The sequence below is a fragment of the Lissotriton vulgaris genome, chromosome 4_1 (genome assembly GCF_964263255.1).
Source record: "Lissotriton vulgaris chromosome 4_1, aLisVul1.2, whole genome shotgun sequence".
NCBI lineage: Eukaryota > Metazoa > Chordata > Amphibia > Caudata > Salamandridae > Lissotriton > Lissotriton vulgaris.
The window spans coordinates 223853160-223876211 of NC_141691.1; the positions used below are offsets into that span (position 1 = coordinate 223853160).

The 23052-nt window shown below is 44.2% G+C and overlaps 1 protein-coding gene across 1 annotated transcript in view; it reads right to left on the reverse strand.

The window, feature by feature from the left end:
- Positions 1–1451: 1451 nt before the first annotated feature.
- The window catches only part of LOC147718592 (putative defense protein 1), a 61195-nt gene continuing 39594 nt past the window's right edge, over positions 1452–23052 (reverse strand). Inside the window, exons 4-5 of the mRNA XM_086918542.1 lie at positions 17870–17934; positions 1452–3464 (exon numbers count right to left, since the gene is read on the reverse strand). Coding sequence (XP_086774668.1) covers positions 3340–3464; positions 17870–17934 — 190 coding nt within the window. The 3' untranslated portion in view covers positions 1452–3339. The remainder of the gene's footprint in view (positions 3465–17869; positions 17935–23052) is intronic.

Sequence of the window (23052 nt, forward strand, 5' to 3'; positions counted from 1 at the left end):
TGTGCCTGCCTACAGTGAAGAGGAGCACAAGAGCGCGACACGATACTGGAGGACAGCAGGTAAGTTTTGTATTATTCTTTTTCTGTTTGTCTATGTTATCCCCGGCCCCCGTCCCCTCCCCCCTGTCCCCCCCAGTCCAACCCCCGCCTATTTTCCCGGATTCGAGCCGCTCCTGCTTAGAAACTGTTTGCATTGTAGGAAACCGATTCCACAAAATGACTAGACGAAATACAATTTATTCCATCCTTGATAGATGTGCTGAAAAACATTTTAATTTCTCTTTGCTTCTCACATTCATTAGGTAAGCAATTATATGCATAATGCGCAGTGGAAGTATAAATCAAAGTTCACTGTTTCTCAGCATCCACAACATTGGAGTATTGATTTTTTCTATTGATAAAGAGCACATAATACATTAAGAAAAGAAATGGGGTCAATGAGCATACTCTTACAATATGCAATGTGGTGGAATACAGGAGCTCGATGGAAATTAGTACCACCCGGGCTGATTAGAGGGATGGTCCCAGATGAGGGAATTTTTCCCCTTAATCACAGTCACAGGTATGTGTAACCAGACTATGCAAAGAGTTGAACATTTGAAGTTTATGTACACAGCAACCATTAATGGAATCATATGCATTCAGCTGAATGATCTTCATTCTGAAAACATCTATATATCATTTTTTTTAAATTGTTGGGCTTCAAGTTGTATGCTTCAATATATTGCTATGTTAATAATCCGATCATGCTTTACACTGCACACATCAGCATGTTCCAGGTTTCACCAGCTGTTCCGGTTGAGCTAGTATAAAGCACAAACAGGCTTGTTTAATTGATGTGTAGATAAAACTGTGAAAATATAAATTATGTATTTCTGAAACTGTAATACCTGTAAGTGCAAAAAAGCATTGCAACCCTGCGAAACATTTGAAACAAAAAGCAATTTAAATTATGCGGGTTGCATTTATGTTATGTACAGCCATGTTGCCTCAGGTGTGAAGTGATGCCTTTATGAAAGCATGTTTTCTCCTTCAGGGCTTGTCAATCTACATAAATCTCACAAAGTTGTACAAGTATGAGACCCTACCTCTAAGCTGGAGAGCTAATGATTACCTCACTTAATTTACCACTTCTGAATTTTCAGCCTTGTATTACCCCAGCCATCCCTAATGTTAGAAGGATGTCGTTCAGAAGTCTCAGAGTTTCATTGGATTCACATTTTGAAATGTACATTTGGGCAAAATTCCTAATTTAAGTCTTGTGGAATTATTTGTCAAAAGGTCTCGCTCAGATAGAATCCAAAATTGAACAAAGCCGAAACAATCTTTTGAGTGGTTAAGGCATCCACGTGGGTGAAAATACTGCCTTAAAAACATAAATTATAAAAGCTATTAAAGAGTAGCAAAAAAGTAGCTATGGTTTTCATGATATTTCTAAATAATGTATACAGATTTCCAAAAACGGGTTTATTTTTTCAAAACATTATGAACAGCTTGCGAATACCATAAAAACTGAATTTCTTTTAACAATGTTGCTTCTTTATGATAATGTAAATTCATTTGGTGACACTCAGCAAGCATGCACTTTTTGTATAAACATCAGAAACACGTCATTTTACCATTGTGATAATACTAAAAAAGTTACGTATAATGCTTAAGAAACATTTTTATCCTTATATAATTCATAATGTTGCTTGATCAAATTAACCTGACTTTTAAAAAGGTTTCATTCATTATTCAGAAATGTAAAACAAACAGTACCAACTTTTTAAACTAAAATAATAACCTTTATCAGTTTCACCAACCAAGAGTTGTACAGAAGTATAAAACACATTTAAATTTTTATTGAAAAATCTTAGGCATTTTTGGTAAATGAAAAGCTTTTACTAGCATGAATAATTCATGAAAAGTCTGCCTCTGATTGTTGGGAGGAATAGCAAAACTTTTGATGATCAAGATTTAGCACACCATTTTGCCCGCTCAAACTCAGTATTAATGAGTGTTCCTCGTCAGGTTCTTCATCCCTCTTGACCAACATACATCTGGCTTAGCTTACTCCATTGCACCCCCATTTTGCTTTGTATAATATTCTCTGTATAGGTAAAATGTTGGTGTTCCTTGGAAATAACATATATAAGTATTTCATCCTGTAATACGCCCCCCTGTATTTACCAAGGTAATTCACCTCCTTTAACATTCAAAAGGACCAAGAAGGTGGGATGTCAAGGAATGTCATTCAAAACAGGATATAGTTTTGAGATAAACATTGGAAATTTTAATACCATCTAATTATGCTATTTCCTTTGAATAGAAGTTCAGAGCAGTGAAGAGGCGTCTGTGAAATATTGAATTGTTCTTATGTGCTAAAGAGTTCAGTATCTTGATCCCTATTTTCTGACACAGGAGGTACCCTAGCATTACTTCTGATATTCTCCAACAATAACTTGACCTTTGACCTTTTACCTGGGCATTAATCTTGAGGTATTCTTAATTTTCTCCTTTCTTTGACCTATGACAAAAAACCCATCTTTCTCTCATTTTTACACCTGCAGTGATGGGAGCTTGCTCTGTAATTCTCCTTGACTATGAGCAAAGATGAACCCCCTGAGTTTGCAATCTCAACCTGGATCTTGATAGACCTCAAGGGAGGGCTCTTTCAGCACTCAGACGTAGTCCTTAGCTTTCAGCATCTCAAAGAATAATGATCCAGTTTAAGAATATATAGTCAGTAAAGCCAACTCAATCCAATACAGCAGAGCACTTATCTCCCTTGCAGCTGCCTCCTGAATTAACTCCATACATCTCTTCTTTCTGAACGCGGAAACAGCTATGGCACTTGATACAGGCATCAAACACCTACCACGCTTCTGAGTGCAAGGATGACGTTTTCAGAAGCCAAATGAGCAAGAACCTGCCTTCTTGTGCATTACTGCCACAGAGGACAGAAAAGCTAATAAACCACATGCCTTGAGAGGTATTTTTTAAATCCTATGATTTGTTTGTTTAAACTTCTAACTGGGTTAAGCCAAAGGAACAAGAAGAAGCATTAGAGGAAGTACTACTTGTATAGCTTTTCCGCGGGAAGTGAGGGTGAAACATCTAACAAGAAATAGAAGAAAGACTATTAGCAGAGTATTGTAGATAAAAGTATGCCTGATGTAAGGCAAAATACCTCAAATTTAAGGAATAGGAAGAGGAATAGAGAAGGAAGAAGTAATGTATCTTTCTGTGCCTATCCAGAAAATCTGCCATGGAAATGGTTCACACTGATCAACATTAGACACCCATCCTTTAAGAAATTGATAATGAAGGACCATACACCAGCTGTCCAGTAGAAGAGCTAGTAAGTACAACCAAGTAAGAGAAAGAGATGCCCAGCCAGGAGCAGTAGAATGCTGGATGTCCACGTGGTCTTCTTAATGGTTGATGATCCAGAAGCGACTGCTTTACAGAGAGTTGTGCCATCTGTTAGTTCAGAGAAAATAGATATTTCCATCAGTGCAACTTTTCTTGGCAGTATAGCAAATAAGACTGCTGTGAAGGATCAATCATTATTTTCGAAACATGGCCTTAAACATTTAGAAACTCAATTAGAAATAATTCTAAAGGTACATAATAGCTGCAACCGAAATACCACAAGAATCTAAACCACAGTAAATTAAGTGTATGAATTAAATGTTCAGTAATACAACTGCTGAAATATCTCCAGCATAAAAATCGTTATATTAATCAAATACAAATATTCAATTACGAATTGAGATACAAAAAAATAATAACAAATATAACATAAAACATGCATGTGAAAATAACATGTGCAAAAAATCGAAATTAAAAGTTAAAGGCAAATCTAGCATAGGCAAAGGGACATCCATAAACCCTTATTTGAAGTTACTAGTATCAGGTATGGTCAGTACAGGTAAAAGTGGCAGGACGGTGGGGGGTGGTGGCGAGCACAAGGTAAGTGTTTTTATTTGTTTATTTATTTTATTTTCCCTATCCCATCGTATGTCAACTTAACCCCGTCCTCATTGCCCCCACCCCACTGCTCTTACCTGTACAGGACGTGCCTGACTAGTATTGCTCTACCTACAATCAGAATACTATTTCCCTGACATGCAGCACCTCTTGGTATTCCACCATTATGAAGAATACCTGCCTGATGTAATTAACCCGACAAAAGTTCATTTTGGGGAATTGTCATAATGACGGAACACAATGTCATGATGATAAAAATACAATGATTTTCATGGAGAAGGTATACCAAACTTGGTTGAATCCTAATGTGTGTGTATATATATCCAGCTCAATTGCCTCAACAACAGTAAGGACCAGCACTCGCGTTGGTGAAAATCCAAATCGGGATTTATTAACGTGCACTTAAAATATAAAACAGATGCGTTTCAGCATAAGCCTTCGTCAGTGTCGACGGGATCCTTGATGTTAAGGAGGAAATGGTACAAACAGCTGGTACGTCTTCTGGAACAGTTTTGTCCTCTCAACACTGTACATTAAATATCTTCTTGTATGTGCTGTATGAAGTGATGTTTCTTTCCTGCCTCTAAGATCATCTGCGGATTCCTCCACTCTGCAGTTCAGATCTGACCCTCCAACCAAGGTCTCTTCTGTCCAGAACCCTCTTGAAGCTGATATCTCATCTACCAGGCTGTGCCCCGGCCCCCTTCTGCGACAGGGTACTTAATCCCCCAACGTACAATACACCATGGGGAACGTTTGCACAGTGGTGCAGGGAGGGGGCATGGCCTGACATAACAGCTGTGCAAACATGCACCCTGGCGAGTTGTAAATTGGAGGATTAAGTCCCCTTGAATCCTGAGGGTCCCTGGGGGCCAACTAACCCACCAAGTACCTCCAGTAAGCACCACTGAGCTGCGCTGCAGAGAGGTGATCTGTAGCCACGCCACTTTTTACACCACGCTGCAAACGTGGCTTCTGGTGCACTGCTGGTGGGGCGATGAGTTCCTCTTGTGTCCACGCTCTCAAACCTGGATGCAACAACAACTGCCAGCTCTTGCGGCCGAGCAACTCCCAAGGCCTGTTCTCCTGCCATCACTGCCGCTGCACCTTCACCCACCTCCGGACCCAGACATCCACTCCCAACCCACTGGACTGCAGCATACACAAACTACTGAGCTGCATCTTCCTCAATGTGCGTAAACACTCAGTAGTTTGGGACCTCCTCAACACTTGCTCGCCCAACGTCGCCTTCCTCACAGAGACATGGACCAACGCCAGCTCCGCACCTGACATCGTAACCGCCATACCCGAGGAATACCACATCGTGAGGAAAGACCGCCCCAACCACGCATACAAAGTGGGAAAAGCTGTCCCTCGTGTCTAGGCATAGTATTTCGTACAGGAAGGGTAGCCTTCCTGTACAAAGCCTTTTCTAGACTCACACACACACCCTAGGGCTATGGCGCTAAGGGGGTGCGTGGGGCTAAGGTGGTGCGTGGCGCACGGCAGCTGTAGTCCGTGCCGGCGCAAGGGAAAGAGGAGGTGAGAGACATATCTTTGAAAATATAGTGCTCCCCTGCTCCTCCCTGGCGAGCAATGCAGCACAGCCTCGTGGGAGACTGCGCTGCGTTGTGTGGGGAGTCAGTAAATCTCCCCGTAAGTGTTATTAGTGAGATCTGGAAAGAGTACCTACTTATAAATGTCTTTATGCCAAGGTCAACACAATAGAGTTAGCCAATCTCATTAGACTGTTACATTATTATATTCATAGATGTATTTTCAGGGGTGTTTGTGAAGGGCTGAAAGCCACTTTACGGTAGTCTCAGACCACCTTGGGATAAGATACATCAAGGAAATTGAATGTATTGTAGTTCTGGTAAGATTACCTACCAGCCAATCAGCTAGCAGTAGCGTATAATGAGCTGGCCGAAATCGTCACCCTTGCATTCTGATAAAAGGATGGTAAAACTTTGGAGAAAAGCCAACAGAGTCAAAGGGACTTGGAAGGTGGGGTAATTGCTGGATTTGGGTGTCAATGGCTTCAGTTAGAGTTTCCAGGCCCTATAAGTCTGCAGTGCTCCTGACCCACATATCTTGGGGTTCCCTTGCTTTATTTATAGTTTGGGTAAGCATAAATCTTTGACCTGATGCCTCATCCCCACTATGGGGTCTCCGGTTAAAGTGATGGTGGTCTTGCCCTGTTTAAGACGGGGCAACTATAAAACGTCTTTCCTACACGGTACTGCTGCGCAAGGCATGGTGGTCCTACGTAGTGAGAATACACAATGGCCTTCACAGACAAGAAAAGCTCCCTGAATGTCAGGGCCACTGTTTTTTGCTTTTTAATTTCAAGGGGAGTTTGGTTTTGAAAACAAAAAAAACATCAAATAGGTGCTTGCCTGACAAAGCTTGAGTGCCTTTAATGAAGGCTGCTCTGTTGAAGGCATCGACGTCTACCTTGTGGAGATCTGGCACACTCAAGCAACCACTCAGAATGATTCTCTTGATGGCTTCCTCTTGACCAATGCAAGAGACTATCACAACTGAAAGGGCTGATCATACATGTGTTTAAAAAGTTGGATTTTTAGTAACTTCTTGAATTTGAGAAGTGGGAGAGAGTTTCTGAGGTAGAGATTTCCAGGAGTTATGAGTTTTGTGCATGAGTGGTCATTCCTCCAAATATCTTGTAATCACACAGCCAAATAGACAGTAAGTTTTGTGTGCCAGACCTTAACCCCTTAAGCACTGCCGTCGGCCAACGGTCTTCACGAGCGCTACCTCCCCAGTGCTGAGCACGACCGTTGGCCAACGGGCCAGCGCTCGTTATTCAAACGTTCAGCACTTATTAATTATCCTATTTGGTAACGTTTTGAAATATTGTACAGGCAGTCATAGGTTTTTAAAATTTTAAAGCTATGGTTTTGATACTGAACTCTATCACTGCTGCTATGCTTTTGCATCACTACGTTTTACCAGCCTTTGTACTACAAACCACTTACTCATCAAGTTAAGACTTTAATTTAAACAGTGGAACAACTTATTACACAATTTTAAAAGGATGCCAAACGCACAATCAAAATGAACACTGTAAACCAATTTGTTTGAAGGTGGTTTTGGCTTCATAAATTTATTGTAGGCGACCTTCCCTATAATTACTGACATCCTTTAGGTAAACGTCAATAGAGCCTCAGGCCTGGGCTCAGTCACTAAAGGTTCTTACACTCCTAGTTTATTTGTTCTTGATCATTGTGGTATATTATTAAAGAGCTAAACAGGCATTATCTACATTCAGTACGCGGGTAGGGTGTTTGGTTGTGCGTGAACCCACGTTCTGAGCTGTTCTGAGGTGCGCATCTAGGCGAATTCTGTGATTAAAAAAAAACAATCATGCAAAGCTGGAATAGTTGGAGTGGATAAACAGAGGTATTTTATGCATGGGACAGGCGTGGGGGGAAAGATGATATGGTACTGTTCTCCAGTCTACAAAAACAACACACTCTTGCTGATAAAGAAGCAGGTAAATATATCGAATTTCAGAATATTGGTAAGTGTTCACAGTTTTTCAAAGATTCTTTTCATGAGCAATGGACAGTAGAATTCTATCAACTATTAATTAAACAGTCATGATTAGTGAATTATTAGACAAACTTAAATCCTCCTGACACAAGGATATGCCAAAGGTTCTTGTCAACTAGCTAGCTGAACATGTGTCTCACGACAACTTGACAATGATACAACAGAAAACATTTAGAATATACACAACCACAGACAGAGCCTGTAAAGTTAGGATCCATGAAAGCACCAAGTGTTGGCGCTGAAATGATAAGAAAAATTGCAACAACAACAAGGTGATGAATGGAAATGTTGAATTATTCTCAGCGGCAAGCAATTGATCAGGAGCGCATCCCAATACATCGTTTTTTGCTCACCATGCCACCTCAGTTTGGACCAATCCATATGCAAATCAGCCATGACACTGCTCCAATCAGAACAGACCTGCCGAACTGCCAGGCCAGTTCCTCCCTGAACCAACAAACAAGCAACCCAGGACCGGTTTAGCCATTATTATGAGCTCATCAGCCAGGGTGTGGCTTGATTCCAGTGGCACAGTAAGTACAAAACCCATATCTAGGTATACCCATCGCAATTAGATCGTGGTTGTAACAACTGAGGTTAATCTCAGCCACAGGCAATCACTTGGGCCTCTTCAGAATCCATCCTTTTGTGCCCACCATGCCACCTCAGCCATATGCAAATCAGCCTTGACCCTGCTCCATCCAGCCTGAACTGCAAGGTCAGATCCTCTTTGAAAAAGAAAACATGCAGTCCAGGACTCGTTTCTCCCTTATTATGGGCTCATCAGCCAGGTATAACTTGATTCCAGTGGTACAGTGAGCATGAGACCCACATCTAAGTATACCCATTGCACTTAGGGCGGCAACTGCAACAACAAGGTGATAGTTTTCCACCTCAGTTTGGATCCAGCCATATGCAAATCAGTCTTGACCCTGCCCCAATGGGAACAGTCCAGTTGTTGCATATGATCAGATAAATTACATCAAGCATATGATGATTTAAAAGGACCGACATTTTGAATTGGAGAGTACCAGTACTCGCCGATTAGAAATGTCAATCCAATCGTTTTCCTGCTCTAGCCGATCGCAGAGAGAAATCATGAGGCCAAAGGATCCTTGCAGTCTGTCCAGGTATTCAGGTGAAATAAAATTGCAACTGTTGTGCTCACTGCAAAAGGGGACATGGTTTGATAAAAGCAAAAGGAATCAACCCTGGAAATGATTGAACCTAGGACACTTCAGTACAAACTTCTTGAATCGATTCTTCTCCTAGGCTTCCATAAGGGACTTGGAGCTGGTGCTCGCTGCCAGACATCCTACTGATAAATGTGTTATGTTTTCCTGTAATAAATCTGACGTGAAAATTGAAAGAAAAACTCTTTAATAAACTGGCTCTAGTCCTGTGCTAACTTGGAGCTTTTGGCCGGATGCATGTGAAATATTAAAGTTTGTTTCCCTAAAAAAACTTCTTCTTTTGGTGCTGAATGACATTGCCTCTGCAAAATTATTTTCAAGATGGGTCAAGTCTTTGATAACGACAGATGATATTATCAAAAGCCACGTACACCCAGTGAACTAGAATCAAGAAAGAGATCGAATGTGTTTTATGATTAGGCGAAATTAAACTTCAAGATGGTCTAGAAAGAGTTTCTTTCAAAAACTGATTGCATGTTTTCTACAAAATTGGATATTGCAACCCCAGAATATCTTTTTTGACTGTTTTACGAGGCAATGGAAATGATTTGCTGTTTGACACTATGGTTATGCAAAACCTTGTGAAAATCTATGGAGAACGTTACAACTTTTCCAATTCCAAAAATTCTTTATTTCGGCCGCATAGGCCATAAAAGATGCAATAAAATACAGTACATATATTACACAGTAAAATGCAATACGTATATTACACAATATTTACATATAAAAAAGTCTGGAGGGTCTGCATGGGGTAAGGAAAACACGGTAGCACCAGTTCAGTGGGACATTTTCTTCCTTATTAACCAAGCTGCCATTAGGAATTTGGAAACAGCAAAGACAATATGACCCAGGGTATTGGTTTTCATGACCCTGTATGCTTGTAGGTATTCCCGAAAGCCCAGGTTTCGGCACATCGGTGCTATCCAGCGCTTCCTGGGACTCTGGTATGCGTGGCAAACAAACATTATGTGCAAATCATCTTCATCCTTGGTTTTACAACAGGGACAGAGTTTATCACCCCCAATAAACCATTTATGGGTGAATACTTTGGTGGGGAGTGTGCCAAACCTCCATTGCAGGAACAGTTTCCTCGCCAAAAGAGGAAAAATAAAATCCATAAAAGGTTCAAAAAGGTAAGAATTTTTGGATTCCATAAAACGTCCCGTCAAGGTGCCGCTGCTATGAGCATTGTCCATGTCAGCCAGATTTTTGTTTTTGTAAAGCTGGGCAAGAGTTTTACGCGTGATCCTTTGACAACCCTGAGCTGGATCATCCCATAGGTCTGGCAAGTTCAAACTGAACAATTCTGTCTTAATAAAAGCCAGCCAGGGGATTTTGTTGCTACCATTCAGCCTCAGTACTTGGATAAGGTCCTGTCTATAATGGTACAGTTCCTCGGTAGTCCATATCCGGTGCCAAAACTTCACGGGTTTCGACAGGAGATCTTCAGCAATGGAGTGTAACCCCAAATCCAATCTTAGGGGGAGGAGTGGCGTGCCTTGCGGGAGAGCAAGTAGGCGTCTCAAGAAACTATTTTCCACCGCTACCAGTGCCTTCCCTGCTTTGTGACCCCACAGCTCGCTGCCATACATGGCTGCTGCCTTCGCTTGGGATCTATATGTTTCAAGGGCCGGGCTTACAGGCTTAAAGGTGGACTTATTGGCCACCTTCAGGAGTGCGCCCGCTAGCTGGGATAGTTTCAGCCTTGATCTCGCTATCTGGCAGTCCCAAGCCAAGTTTTCTTGTAATGTTACCCCCAGATAAATAAAGGTCGAGACCCTCTCAAGACTAACTTCCCCCAGTTTTGGGTTGGGTCTGGTTTTGATAGGGGGATTGAAGATCATAAACTTAGTTTTTTCTGTGTTGACCTCCAACCCGTGTTGCCGACAAAAAAGGCCGAAACCATTCACAATCCTCTGGATCCCCATGGGGGATTTGGAAAGCAGGAGGGTATCGTCAGCGAACATGATTGCCGGAACCCTCCTGCCTGCCAAAACCGGGGCATCATTGTCCTCAACAGTGTCAAGATGTTGAATGACACTGTTGATGAAAAGACAGAACAGGGTTGGCGCCAAGACGCAGCCCTGTCTGACTCCTCGACGGACCGGAAATTTGCCCGAGAGCTTACCATCCCTCCCACACCTCACTTGGGCATAGTTGTTCTCGTGCAGCCTGATGATAATACTAAGGAGGTGGGGGGGCACTCCTAGCTTCTGCAAAACCTCCCAAAGTTTCCCTCTAGGGACTAGGTCAAAGGCTGACCTCAGATCCACGAAGACCATGTACAGTCTTCCTCCCTCTATAGTTACAGTCTTCCAGTATAGGAGAAGAAGGCGGAAGATCTGGTCCATGGTCGACGTGTTCTTTCTGAAGCCAGCCTGAAGGGGGGTCATGATGTCATTGTCCACCACCCAGTCCAGGAGGTGATTAAGGATGAGGCGCGCAAAAAGCTTTTGGGGTACATCTATTAGGCTAATAGGCCTGTAGTTGGCGGGGAGCAGAGTAGATCCCTTCTTGTGGATCGGAACAATCTCTGCCCCCAGCCACGACCCGGGGATTGACATACCTCCTAGGATGGCATTAAAAAGAATAAGAAGGTATGGGCCCCAGATGTCCAAGTGATGCCTAAACAAATCCCCAGGTAGCCTATCCAGACCTGGCGCCTTCCCCGCTGGTAATTGCTTCAGGGCTGCCTCCACTTCCCCCAGGGATAGTTCCATTTCACAGTCCTGTGCGCCACAGGGCGCAACCAGAGCTGTGACAGGGCAGGGGTTGGTGTCTTGGTAGAGCTCCCCAAAATGGGCCTCCCAAACCTCGGGGGCAATATTGGGTTCCACTGCATTTTTGAGTTCCCCTATGCCATTATTAACAAGGGCCCAGAATTTGCGGGAGTCCCTGACTTTTAGGGCATCATGAAGATCTTGCCAGTGATTCCAGTCCCACTCGGTCCTGGCAGACGCCATCACTGCTTTATAGTGTTTCCTATGGTCACGTACCTTGGTCTTATTTGACCCCTCTTTTATTGCAGCAATGAGCTCAGACTTTGCTGCCCTACAAGAGGAGGTATACCAGGTGGGAACATGGGTCTTTTTCTTTCTATTGGGCACCAGCGGGTGGAATACCTCAGCCAAGTCTCTAACAAGATCCTGGTGGATATCACCCAGTTTCTCATTGTATTCCGGGGTTCTTGGTGCGTTTAGAAGTGCGTCCACCTCCATAAACCTTGGGAGTGCCAACTCGTATAGCTTGCTAATGGCCTCTTCTGAGCTCACAAGTTTTCCCCACTTAACCCGGCGCCTGTTGGTTGTAAGGACCAATTCCCCCGTGTCTCCCCCTGGGTTTTCTACCACTTTACCCGCTACATGGGGGGGCCACTGGATATTTAAACAAAGGGCATTATGGTCACTATCTGACCTATTTATTACCCTAAAGTCGAGGACTTTAGGCCAGAGTGTAATGTCTAGCATGATGTAATCTAGCCTCGACTCGTGACCCCTCCTATTGAAAGTGCACACTGAGGGAGTATCGGAAGGGGTGCGTCCATTACAAGCCCTCAGTGCGTAGTTCAGGGTAAGGGACATGAGTTGTATTGCAAGGGGGGACCAGGCTTTGGGATAGGGGGAGGACGAGGGTGGGACCCCCCAATAGTCATCCTCCGCCGTGAGGGCACCCTCCGACATGCCCTCAAGAGGTTCAAAGTGGCAGTTGAAGTCTCCTCCAAGCACCACCCTGAGGTCTCCCGGGAGTTGCCCCAGGAAGGAGGACAGGTCATTTAGGGTTGGGGATTCGTTTGGCGCGGCAACCGGTCGCGAGTAGACATTCACAATGGCCCATGATGGTTTACCAGGCCATGTGAGCCGGACACACTGGATGTCCTGCGAGAACGTATGTACCTGTTCCGCCTGGCATCCAGTGTGACTCGCGATCCAGATTGCCAGACCACCTGACGGCCTCCCCCTCCCACCCCATTTGGCAGGAATTTCAAATACTTCAAACCCGTTCCTGGTTACAGTGTCCCTCGCCCACGTTTCCTGAAGGAGGAGGATGTCGCTACTGCCCACTAAATGGTCCCACTCCGGTGTGCCTTCCTTATTTGCAATACCCGCTACATTCCATGAAACAATTCTCAGGCCCTGATCTGTTGGTAGAGGGCCTTGACCTACAGTAGGGGATTGCGCAAGGACTGTGGGTGGATGAATTCCTGGCGCGATGGTGGATGGACCAGCCAGCTCCGCCCCCCCGCGTTGCAGGATATGGTCAGTCCCGATGTTGTGAAAAGACCCCTGTAAGCCCAGACTGTCACCACTGCTAAGTGGTCGATCTCTGGCGTTGACCTGCGGGGCATGTTCAGTTGCAGGGGCTACAGTCATTCCCACCCGACTTTGCACCTCGACTTTAGCATTAACCTGCGGGCCAAGTTCAGTTACAGGGGCTATACTCTCTCCCACCCGCCTTTGAACCTTATCTACCATCTTCCCAGGGCCAGAAGAGGTCTCACTGATTTGTAGTCAGTCGACCTGATCTAGGCAGGAAAATCTGTTGTGATGTATAAAGTTTGCCTGGGCATGTGGAAGGTGGTGCCTTGGTCTATAGCGTGAGCCATCCACAGCAAAGCCCACTCTAGCCCACCCCTTCTCCCCCCTTGCCTCTGTGCTACTTGCATTTGGGTAGAAGTATGAAAGGGGGACTAATTCAATATTGGACTTGTCAGGCCTTACAAGCCAATTGGAGATGTAGTTGGCTACGTGGGGGCTTTTGAAACTTATAATAATGCAATCCCCTGCCCTATTCTTTGGGGTATGACCAATCCAAGGGATCCTCCTGGTCATCAGGACCTCGCCTTTCAGGTTAGGAGGCAGCGGCCTGTTGATGCTAAGCCAGCTTATCACCTTATTACGTAGCGAGTCTTGGGGCTCCCTCATATCACCAGTTAACTCAGGTACTCCCACCATGATTACCGTGTATGGAACTGCTTCTGGGGGCAGATTGACCACCCTGCGCCTATCAAAATGGGGAGCGGGACCATCGGTAAGGCCATTTGTAGGGATCGCTGCTCCCCCAGTCTGCGGCGCTGGAATTTGCTTTGATCTCCTTGGGGCCGGGACAGGGGGCCTGGAAGCCGAAGGTAACAAAGGGTGCGTCTGAGAAACAGGCGCACCGTCTGTACCTGGCAGCACCACAATTGCGCCCTGCGACGGTGCAGCGGACCGCAGACTATTCCCCGAGGAGGCCCGGGGGACTGGAGGGGCATTTATCACATTTATGGCTGACCCAGGGCTTTTCCTTAGATGACTACTTTCCAAAGCCTTCAGTCTGGACTCTATGGCGTCCAATTTAGCTGCGATGGGGATTAGCAAGTTCTTCATGATGTCAGTGAGTGAGTTAACTAATGAGTCAGTGCTAGTGGAAGTTGCCCCACCAAAAATGAAAGGGCCCGTGTGCAGGGATAGGGAAGCAGGAGCTGGAGAGCCGATGTGATTCGACCTGGACCCTGATAAATTGAGATCAGGAGAGGCAGAAATGTCTATGCTGTCTGTCTGATTTGGCTCTATTGTGTCGACTTTGGCCCTCTTTGCCTTCTTTGCTTTCCTGGACCTCTTCCTTTTAGGGGGCTGTTCCACTCTGCTGCCTACATCGTCTGTAGGCAAGTCGACCTGGCCTGGATCTTGCAGGACTGATCCCCTACTTTCCGGAATGGCAGGATGGTCAGAGATCCCAGATAGCCGGGATGAGTTCCTGTCCCTCTGCGTCAAGGGAGTTCTTAGCTGCTGAAGGACCGACTCGATCGTCTGATCAATACTGTCCATTAGTGACATGTGGGTGGCATCCAGTGGGATCGGTGTGCTAGCGTCTGTGGAAAAAGTATCCCCCTGATCCAGAAACACACTTTCCGGACCCATCTCGAGGTGCGCCTCTGGAATTGACGAGCATTTGCTAGCTAGGTTACTCGCCTTTGGGAAGAATTTTTCCAGAGTGCTTGTACCTTGTTGGGCGGACTTACTTCGTGAGGTTCTGGTCGCCATTATGGAGTATGTAGGGGGAGCTACAGGGCCGGGGACGTCAGAGGGGTGGCCCGGTCCGGTCTCTGCCGGCCTCTAACGGCCTAGAACGGCCCGCTCTTTGCCCGGTCTTCGCCCCGGTGGCTGCCCCGCGCGCGTCCCGCGATGCGTGTGAGCAGGTTCACCTAAGTATGACAAGGGGGCGTGGCACTGGGAGGGGGCGCGGCGCGGCGGGAAGAGGAACCAGCTGGCGATGACCGATGGAATGCTGGTCCTCGCAGTCCCGCTCGCCTGCGCCTCTCACCTCCACTGCGGCCGGACTCTCAAACGATGTTTCCCCAAGCAAGCGTTGGCTCCCAGCCAGGACAATGGCGAGCAGGACAGCAGGACAGAGTTCTCCACACGAGCGGCACCCGCGGAGCGGGGGCCGCGAGGAGTTAAGTGCAGGTTCAGGCGGGGGGGCGCGGCACTGGGAGGGGAGGAGGAAATAAAGAATTTTTGGAATTGGAATTGGTTACAACTTTTGTGAAATTAGTGAAATTTATTTTGAATTTTGAAAAACAAAAGGTAGGCAAAAAATAGATTTTACAAGACAAATATTACGTAAATTCATTTTTCCCAGGAAGATCAATGTAAACGAAAGAAAAACATTATTTCCGAATAATTTCACTGGTATAGGAATAATTTTTGCATACCTATTTATCAACTTGAAAATTGAGATTAGTGCTGCAATTTTATTTGCTGTTATTTTTTGTGGGTTTGGTTCTGTTTGTGTGTTTCCATTCTTGGTACCAGCACTTTTTTGTTATTTTGAGTGATTGCCATTCATTCAGATTTACTGCAAGAAAACATATTCACAAAATGTGAATCGCAACTCCCTGTACCTGAAAAATGTCAGTCGCAGTAAAGGTGGAGGCGAAGCCCGATTGGCATTCATGGAGTAGATTGTTTAAGAACTGCACTGGTAATTCGGTGGATTTACCCGAGTGATTTGACTAATTTCCGAAAATATGAAGATTATGATAAAAAGCATTAAACGAGACAAGGGAGTAAATTGACGAGATTTGGGGGGAATTGATGCAGGAAAGGAGTTCCATTGCCAGCACTTCACAGCATCAATGACATATATCTAATGGGGTAATAATAGCCCTTCTGATAAGGACTTTTAAAGAAAGAGTTCAGAGTTCCCAAGTCTTGACTTTAACACCTTTATTCTAACAAATACGATGAGTTTACAGCAAGACTGCAATATATGAAATGGGACTGATCCAGCCCTTGTATACTGGACTATAATTCCTTTAATGAAAAGCTACCAGAATCCTCAGTAGCAGTATCAAAGGTAGTTACTGCATTTTTCACACTGAAAGCACCTGATTAGGCCATCTGTGGGTCAAATGTCCAGTATACTACAATGTAGTAGGGAATGGCCATAACCACTTTTGAAATTGAGAAAATATCTGAAATATGATGTAATCCTCACAAAACCAGGAGAATATCATGGCTTAACCCTCCATTTTCCAACGTGTTTACATCCCCCCTTTCTCTGCAGCCAATATGGTACCAGAAGATTGTTGTCAGAATATCATCCACCATTAGTATATATTTTTTGTAAAAATACCAGCCCACAAAATCTACATAATCTACATGAAATGGGACAATATGTTTGCAAACAAAATTTAGGACGCAATTGTTACTTCACACAACATTACTGAGGACAATATAGCCTGTCAACCATGAGCAATCAGCTTCCATCTAGAAGATGGAATTGTACCACCCTGAGTCATGTGATGAAAATCGCTAAGCAGACACAGGCTTGACTCTGTCTCTTGCATGATAGTGCTCAACACCAAATACTCCAAGATCAGTTCAAATATGGTTTTTTTTTGGTAGGCAAGGAGAGATTAAGGGGCATATCAACAAAGAATAGCGATAAACATCGATGAGCGGGTTTAGCGCGGATTAGCTTAACGCCGGCTATCGCCGGATTCTATCGCCGAGATATCGCGTTATTACCAATGCATATCTCCACGGCGATATTAAATACGGCGATAGCGGCGAAATCCGCGCACATCGCTGGAAATCCAACGCTACAACGGAAGCGATCAGGTAATCATTGCTAATAGGGAGATGTAGATTCAACCATAGAATGTATAGCTAAGTCTGCTTTTAGCAGACGTTAGCTTTCGGCGTTATCCGCTGTTAGTGCGGATTCTAACGTCGGAATTAGTGTCCTGGGCCAGCTTGTTGATAGGGAGTAGTGCTGTAACTCCTTGATTCCCGTGTTGTGTTAGTAGGAAACGCCCAATTTGCATCTTATTAGAGATGCAAAGCAAGGCGTCAGTAATAAGGCTGCTAACATGCGCTAATGCATGTTAGCACTGCCTTGTAAATAGGGCAAAAGCATTATCTCTGCTTTTTTGGCTTTTAAAGCCAAAAAAGAGGAGAAAAGTCCCTTGATAATATGCCCCCAAGTGATTTGCCCAGATTCACAGGATGTTGAGCTGGCGCCGAGACTGGAACCTGGTTCCCCAGTTCCAAAGTCGTCAGCTGTGGTCTTAAACCCACATCCTCTTAGAGGTGCATCTAGAAAACCCTTTAATTGTGTCAACTCTTTTATGAAATCAGTGGTAACACGTAAAAGTTCAGGCCTGTGATCCCAGACCAGACCTTTCGTGGGGCATGGCCGCTCCCCACACTCAACAATGGTATTAAATAGCATGTTTCACTCTGTATACACTTTGTACTTGTAACCTGGTTATGATTAATTGTTATTTGCTTAAATTTTGCTTTCTATAATAAATAACCACGAACAATGCCATACCGTAAACCATGTATTCAGATGTGCAGAAGGTACTATGCGAGTTATTATCAATAGTAAACAATGACAGACTCATAACTTCGCCTCTTGTGAGTCATGGCCCCTTCACAGACACACACACACACACACACACCCACACACACACGCACACACACCCACACACACACACGCACACACGCACACACACGCACACACACACGTATATAACATATATCCACTAACATACACAGTTTGCCAGAAGAAACGAATTATTGACAGTATCCAGGTACATCTTTCACATTGAAACAATATATTTAAAAATAAGCTTACCTATTGGGAGAGGCGTAGATAGGACGTCGAGCCAATAAACATCATGGCTTTGTGCAACAGTTGCTCTGTGAAAATTAAAAACATAATATAAACTGAAACTCATTTTGATGCTTAGAAGCTATTAATTTAATGGAGATGCATGCATGTAACAGGTTAATTACAGGGTGGTAAATGACGGCGTTAAGAGCTAGCTCATGATTGAATTGAAACCCAAGAAGGCGGGGCATTCATGAATGATAGTTTATGTTTACCTGTGAGGCATGCCACATTCAGGGGTGCACACCCTCCTTATCTCAGATTGCTGGCTCATGTTCACAGAAAGTATCTGAGTATATCCCCTTAAATAGCCGGCGTGTTTTATTCGGTCCTTCCTAATTTGAATTTTGTATTTTCCCTGTTGAAATGAAAAATGTCCGACAGATATTCTATATAATTTAAACTAATTAATTGTATGAGAACGTGACTCATACATATGAAATGTGGGTGGTTGTATTGAAACGCTGACTGGATTTTATTATTTTGTGGATTGATGAGCCTAAACAAACTTGATAGATCGTTTTTTTCAGTGTATAAATAAATGCAATGATTTTACTGAAAACACTTATACCCCAGTCCCAATTTTCCACCCAAATTTTGAGACTCTGGCCCAGATATACTGAACTTCATGCAACCCCCATGGAAATCTAGCCAGCCTCATTGCACAAACAGGAAGAAAGAAAGAAAACAATTTACCTTGCGCATGAAGCGCGCACAGTAAATTGTTTTATTTATTTAATTACTTACCTGTCGGACTCTACTACCCCTCCACCCTGCCCCTCCCCAACCCCGCCCCCTTAGCACTCCCTCAGCGAGCCGCCTCTGCAAGCTCTTACAGAGGAGGAGCTTAGCCTCTTGGGCGCGGCTGCGATTCTGAGCCTGTGCTGCCGTTTTTAAGAGTCGGCGGGTTCATGACGGCCCCCAGCTGTCATCAGTACACGAGCACCGTGATGCATGACGGCTGGGGCTGTCATCAGCATGGAAGGGGTTAAAGCTTGCTTTAGGAAGTGCAAATCTGCCTCCCCAATCGATTTGTTTCCCCCTCACATTCTGAGACAGATTTTGGATACCACCTTCCCAGTCTATCTCAATTTTTCCACCTCCTCCTTGCAGTCGGGCATGGTCCCTTAGTCATGGAAGAGGGCATGTGTCATTTCTCTTTTAAAAAAAAAAAATTTAACTACTTCAGTTTTATCAAATTTGACACCTTTCTGTGACCAGCTGTCACAAATATTTTTGAAAAAATCGTTAATACTCAACTCACAGAGTTTTTGGAGCCTTTCAAACTTCTACATCCCTTGCGATCCGGTTTTAGATCTTGCCCTAGCAACCGCCCTATTAGAAATAAAATAATCTTCTAAGATGACCTAAGATCTTGGTCATAATGTCACCTTGATCCTATTAGACCTCTTGGCGGCTTTCGACACCGTCTCTCATGATATTTTATTCCATCGCCTGCCAGCAATTGGAGTGGGAGTATCAACACTGATGTGGTTCAGCTCCTTTCTGAACCTCAGAGAACAGACAGTTTGGATAAAGCCCCATTCCTCAGATGCTAAGATTTTTAAATGCGGAGTGCTGCAGGGTTCAGCACTCAGCCCCACCCTATTCAATATTTATTTGTCCCCACTTGCTTTCTTAGTGGAATCTTACTGCATTAAAATCATCTCATATGCAGATGACAATCAGTTACTGCTCTCTTTTGAGGACAATTCAGCCTCAGTCAAGAAGACCTTTTCAGCATGCACGAAGGCTGCCATGAGTTGGCTCGGATCTAATAATCTGCAATGCAATCCAACCCACTTCCTGGTTTGACAGAATGTTGGCTAGGACCCCTGTTCTCCACTGAGGTGGGCAGACATTTGGAGGTGTTGTTTGATGGTCATCTTTCGTGTAAGGTCCAAGTCTCCTCCGTAGTGAATATATGTTATCTAATGGTAGTCAATCCTAGAAGAAAGCAGTCTTCATTGTCCAGTAGTGTCTGTGTCCACCTCACTGAGATGAACCCATTATTGCCAGGTGCCCTGTACCACTGCCATATTTATAGTTCTTTTCAGTGAGTGACATCATGGATCTGGGAGCCTTCTAGACCAGAGCTCCAGGTAGTCCTGCGGGTTCCATCCTCTGAAGACACCAATAGGAGCTGAACCAGAGTCCGGGCTGTCACTCTTCAGATGCGTGCCTGACCTTTAGAGCACTCTTGTTTTTTTCCCATGCTGATATATAGTGCAGGTTGGTGGAGACATTGTACCCTCTACCCGTCACCTACCCATGGTCATGGGGTGGACCGCATGGTGTGTACCAGGCAGACAGCAGTGCCATTTGTTCCCTGAATCTGAATAGAAACATAGAACAATGAGAATAGGTGCATGTGAATGAACTGGAGCATGTTTTTAATATCACACCATCAGAAAACAAAACTCTGGTGGCAAGGGAGTACATCTAAATTGTGAATCAACACGCAGTGGAGCCCTCTAACCATAAAGTGGAGCGACTGGCAATTGGTAGCAGCTGGGATTCCAGTGAGGGAGTAGAGTCTAACAATCCTATCTTTGTGAAATCAACTCAGTCCCTAATAGCTGGGACCCTACGTTTAACCCTGCATATATGTAGCGTGCTTTGTCTTTGTGCTTACAAGTGGGGTTCATAGGTAGTATGATGTCTGGGAGGCAATATTACATGCAGCACAATATTCTGGTTCACAATACAGAGTGATATCAGTATGGCTTTGCTTTGCTCTGCTTGGAATAGCCCTGGAGCTGCCCCTCAGGCTATAGATTCCATATATTCCGCATGCACATAAAAGACTGCCTTGAACTCATTTCACCACATGATCAACGTGAAGCTAGCTGACACCTGTCAAGCATGTTGTTAATATTGAGAAAGCCGATGTCAACATGAATAACAATATATTCATGTATAAAAACGCAATCGCATCTTTCTTGATTAATTTGCCCATTATGAACTTCACGTCAACCCCGACTCAGAAATATGTAGTCAGGCAGGCTCTGAGACCCAGGGCTAAAGTCTCTGATTGACAGGACACAGGTGGGGTGGCACGTAGCTGGATGACAAACAAGCACACAGGAAATCCTGGATCAATCCCACAGACAGGGGCAGTGACGCCACAATGGTCCAGGAAGATTGGCCCCAATAAAGCATACATGGCCGGAGGGGTACGTGCGTTCCCAAAACACCATACAGTCAGATGCCACATGAAGTTAGGAACACATAACCAATCAGGACACAGTACACACAGTACATGCAGTGATAACGTGCTCCCCATGCCGGGCATCTGAACAAGTTACCCACTGGCTGCATAGTGTCTATGCAAAGTCGAGACCCACCTTGATTCCTCACTAAATACATTCATTGATGGCTCCAAAGACGGAGGCTCAAAAGGATTGCCTCAACTATTTTATGACATTCAATGAATTGTTTAAAAACCTATGTCGCTTGTAAGTCGAGACAGCCCTCAGACCCTATGCCTGTAACTGTTCTCTCAGCAACACTGTTTAATTAAATGAACTGTTCCTGGTTTGCCAAACACCTCTCGCCTTTTGCTTTTTTGAGGTATTTCATGTTGAAGCGACATTGTCTAACTTGTGTGCGGCCGTATTTACACATCTGTAGCCTCCTCCCTTTGTGCTCTGACAATGGTCATTCATGGATTCTGAACCTTTGGCATCCTGTGGTCTTCTGCGGCTTTGTCCCTTTGTCATCTGACAATGGCTTCTCTGGAAACTGTTGAGTCCACACTTCTGGATTCTGCAATGCCTCCCTTCTACTGCTCATTATCTTTGACAAGTTGGTGCTTTTCTCTTTTCTCCTTTGTGAAAACCAACAAAGAGCGTCTTCAAAAATGATTTCTACTTTAATTGGTAGAGGTTACAGTAACCTAACCTGACACTATGACTTCAATCTACCTGGATTCTCGCATGCGCTCCCAAATTTAGATACATACTAACCCCATTGGTGCCACTTGTTTTCATTTTCCTGCAGGGCTGTAGAAACTGCTGCACCAGTAGAGAGAAGTCTGACTATGAATAGTTCGCCCCAAGGCATGTAAGAAATCTAAGACGCAGGAATCAGGCCTACTGATCTAGAAGGCCAGTCTGAAGAGAAGAGAGGAGCTGTTCATAGGCGGCCTTGAGGACAGGAAGAAGGGCCCAGTGGAGTGAATCCTGCAAAGTCACTGTCACAGGGGAGTGAGTTGTACGGGAGGCAGGAAGACCTTGCTGATAACAACAGAAATTATGACATCTTAGAGATGGTTGAGGATACACTGGGGACTTTTTAGGACAGAGCCTGAATCACACTGTCCTTCCTGCACCATCCATGCCACTATAAGGACAAATATCATCACATTTCAAGTCCTAGAGTGATGGAGGTGTTCTTTCACTTGGCCACGGGGCACTAAATTATATTGAGATTTAAAGATATATCTGTCCTTAACAGTGCATTGAAAGTTCCCAGTGCTTACTGGGAACTTATGATCGCAGTTGGTGCTCCAGGACCCATAGGTTTACCACCGCCGTAAACAGTTCAGCCACAGTCAAGCAATAAAGAGATATGGGCCCATGAACTTGGATATTTTCCAGCACAATAAATAGTTCTCCTAAACTTTGGAGACTGGTTGTAGTAGTAGTAAATGGTTGCTTTTCAAACTTTGTCCGGCACCTCCTTATCTCTGAGGCCAAGGTGAAGGGAAAAAGGGAACTTTGACTTTGACCCATTCCCTTTGGAATGGAAACCCAAAAACATATTTTCTGGGAAACCTTGATTTAATCATATTGAGATTTTCCACATTGTACCTAAATTGGTTCAGAAACTAGGACACATGACAAACTTAGTAGACAAAATTTTGCCTTGCATCATTGGTCCTTTGCCTGGGGCTGAAAAATAAAACCTTATTGTGTCCTCATGTAATGCAACTGGTGCTCGTGTAAAGCGCTCTGATACCCCAAACATTCGGGTCAAGTTTGCACTATATAAAACTCTGAAAAGAAAAAAAATTACTGTTTTGCTAGTCATGATTGGCAGCATCGAGAGACGTTCAGAAGATCAAGACTCTCAATTTTTCAGTTTAAAAAAAAATAAAATACAGACGGTAAAACATTGATTTAGTCTATATTTGTGTGCACTAA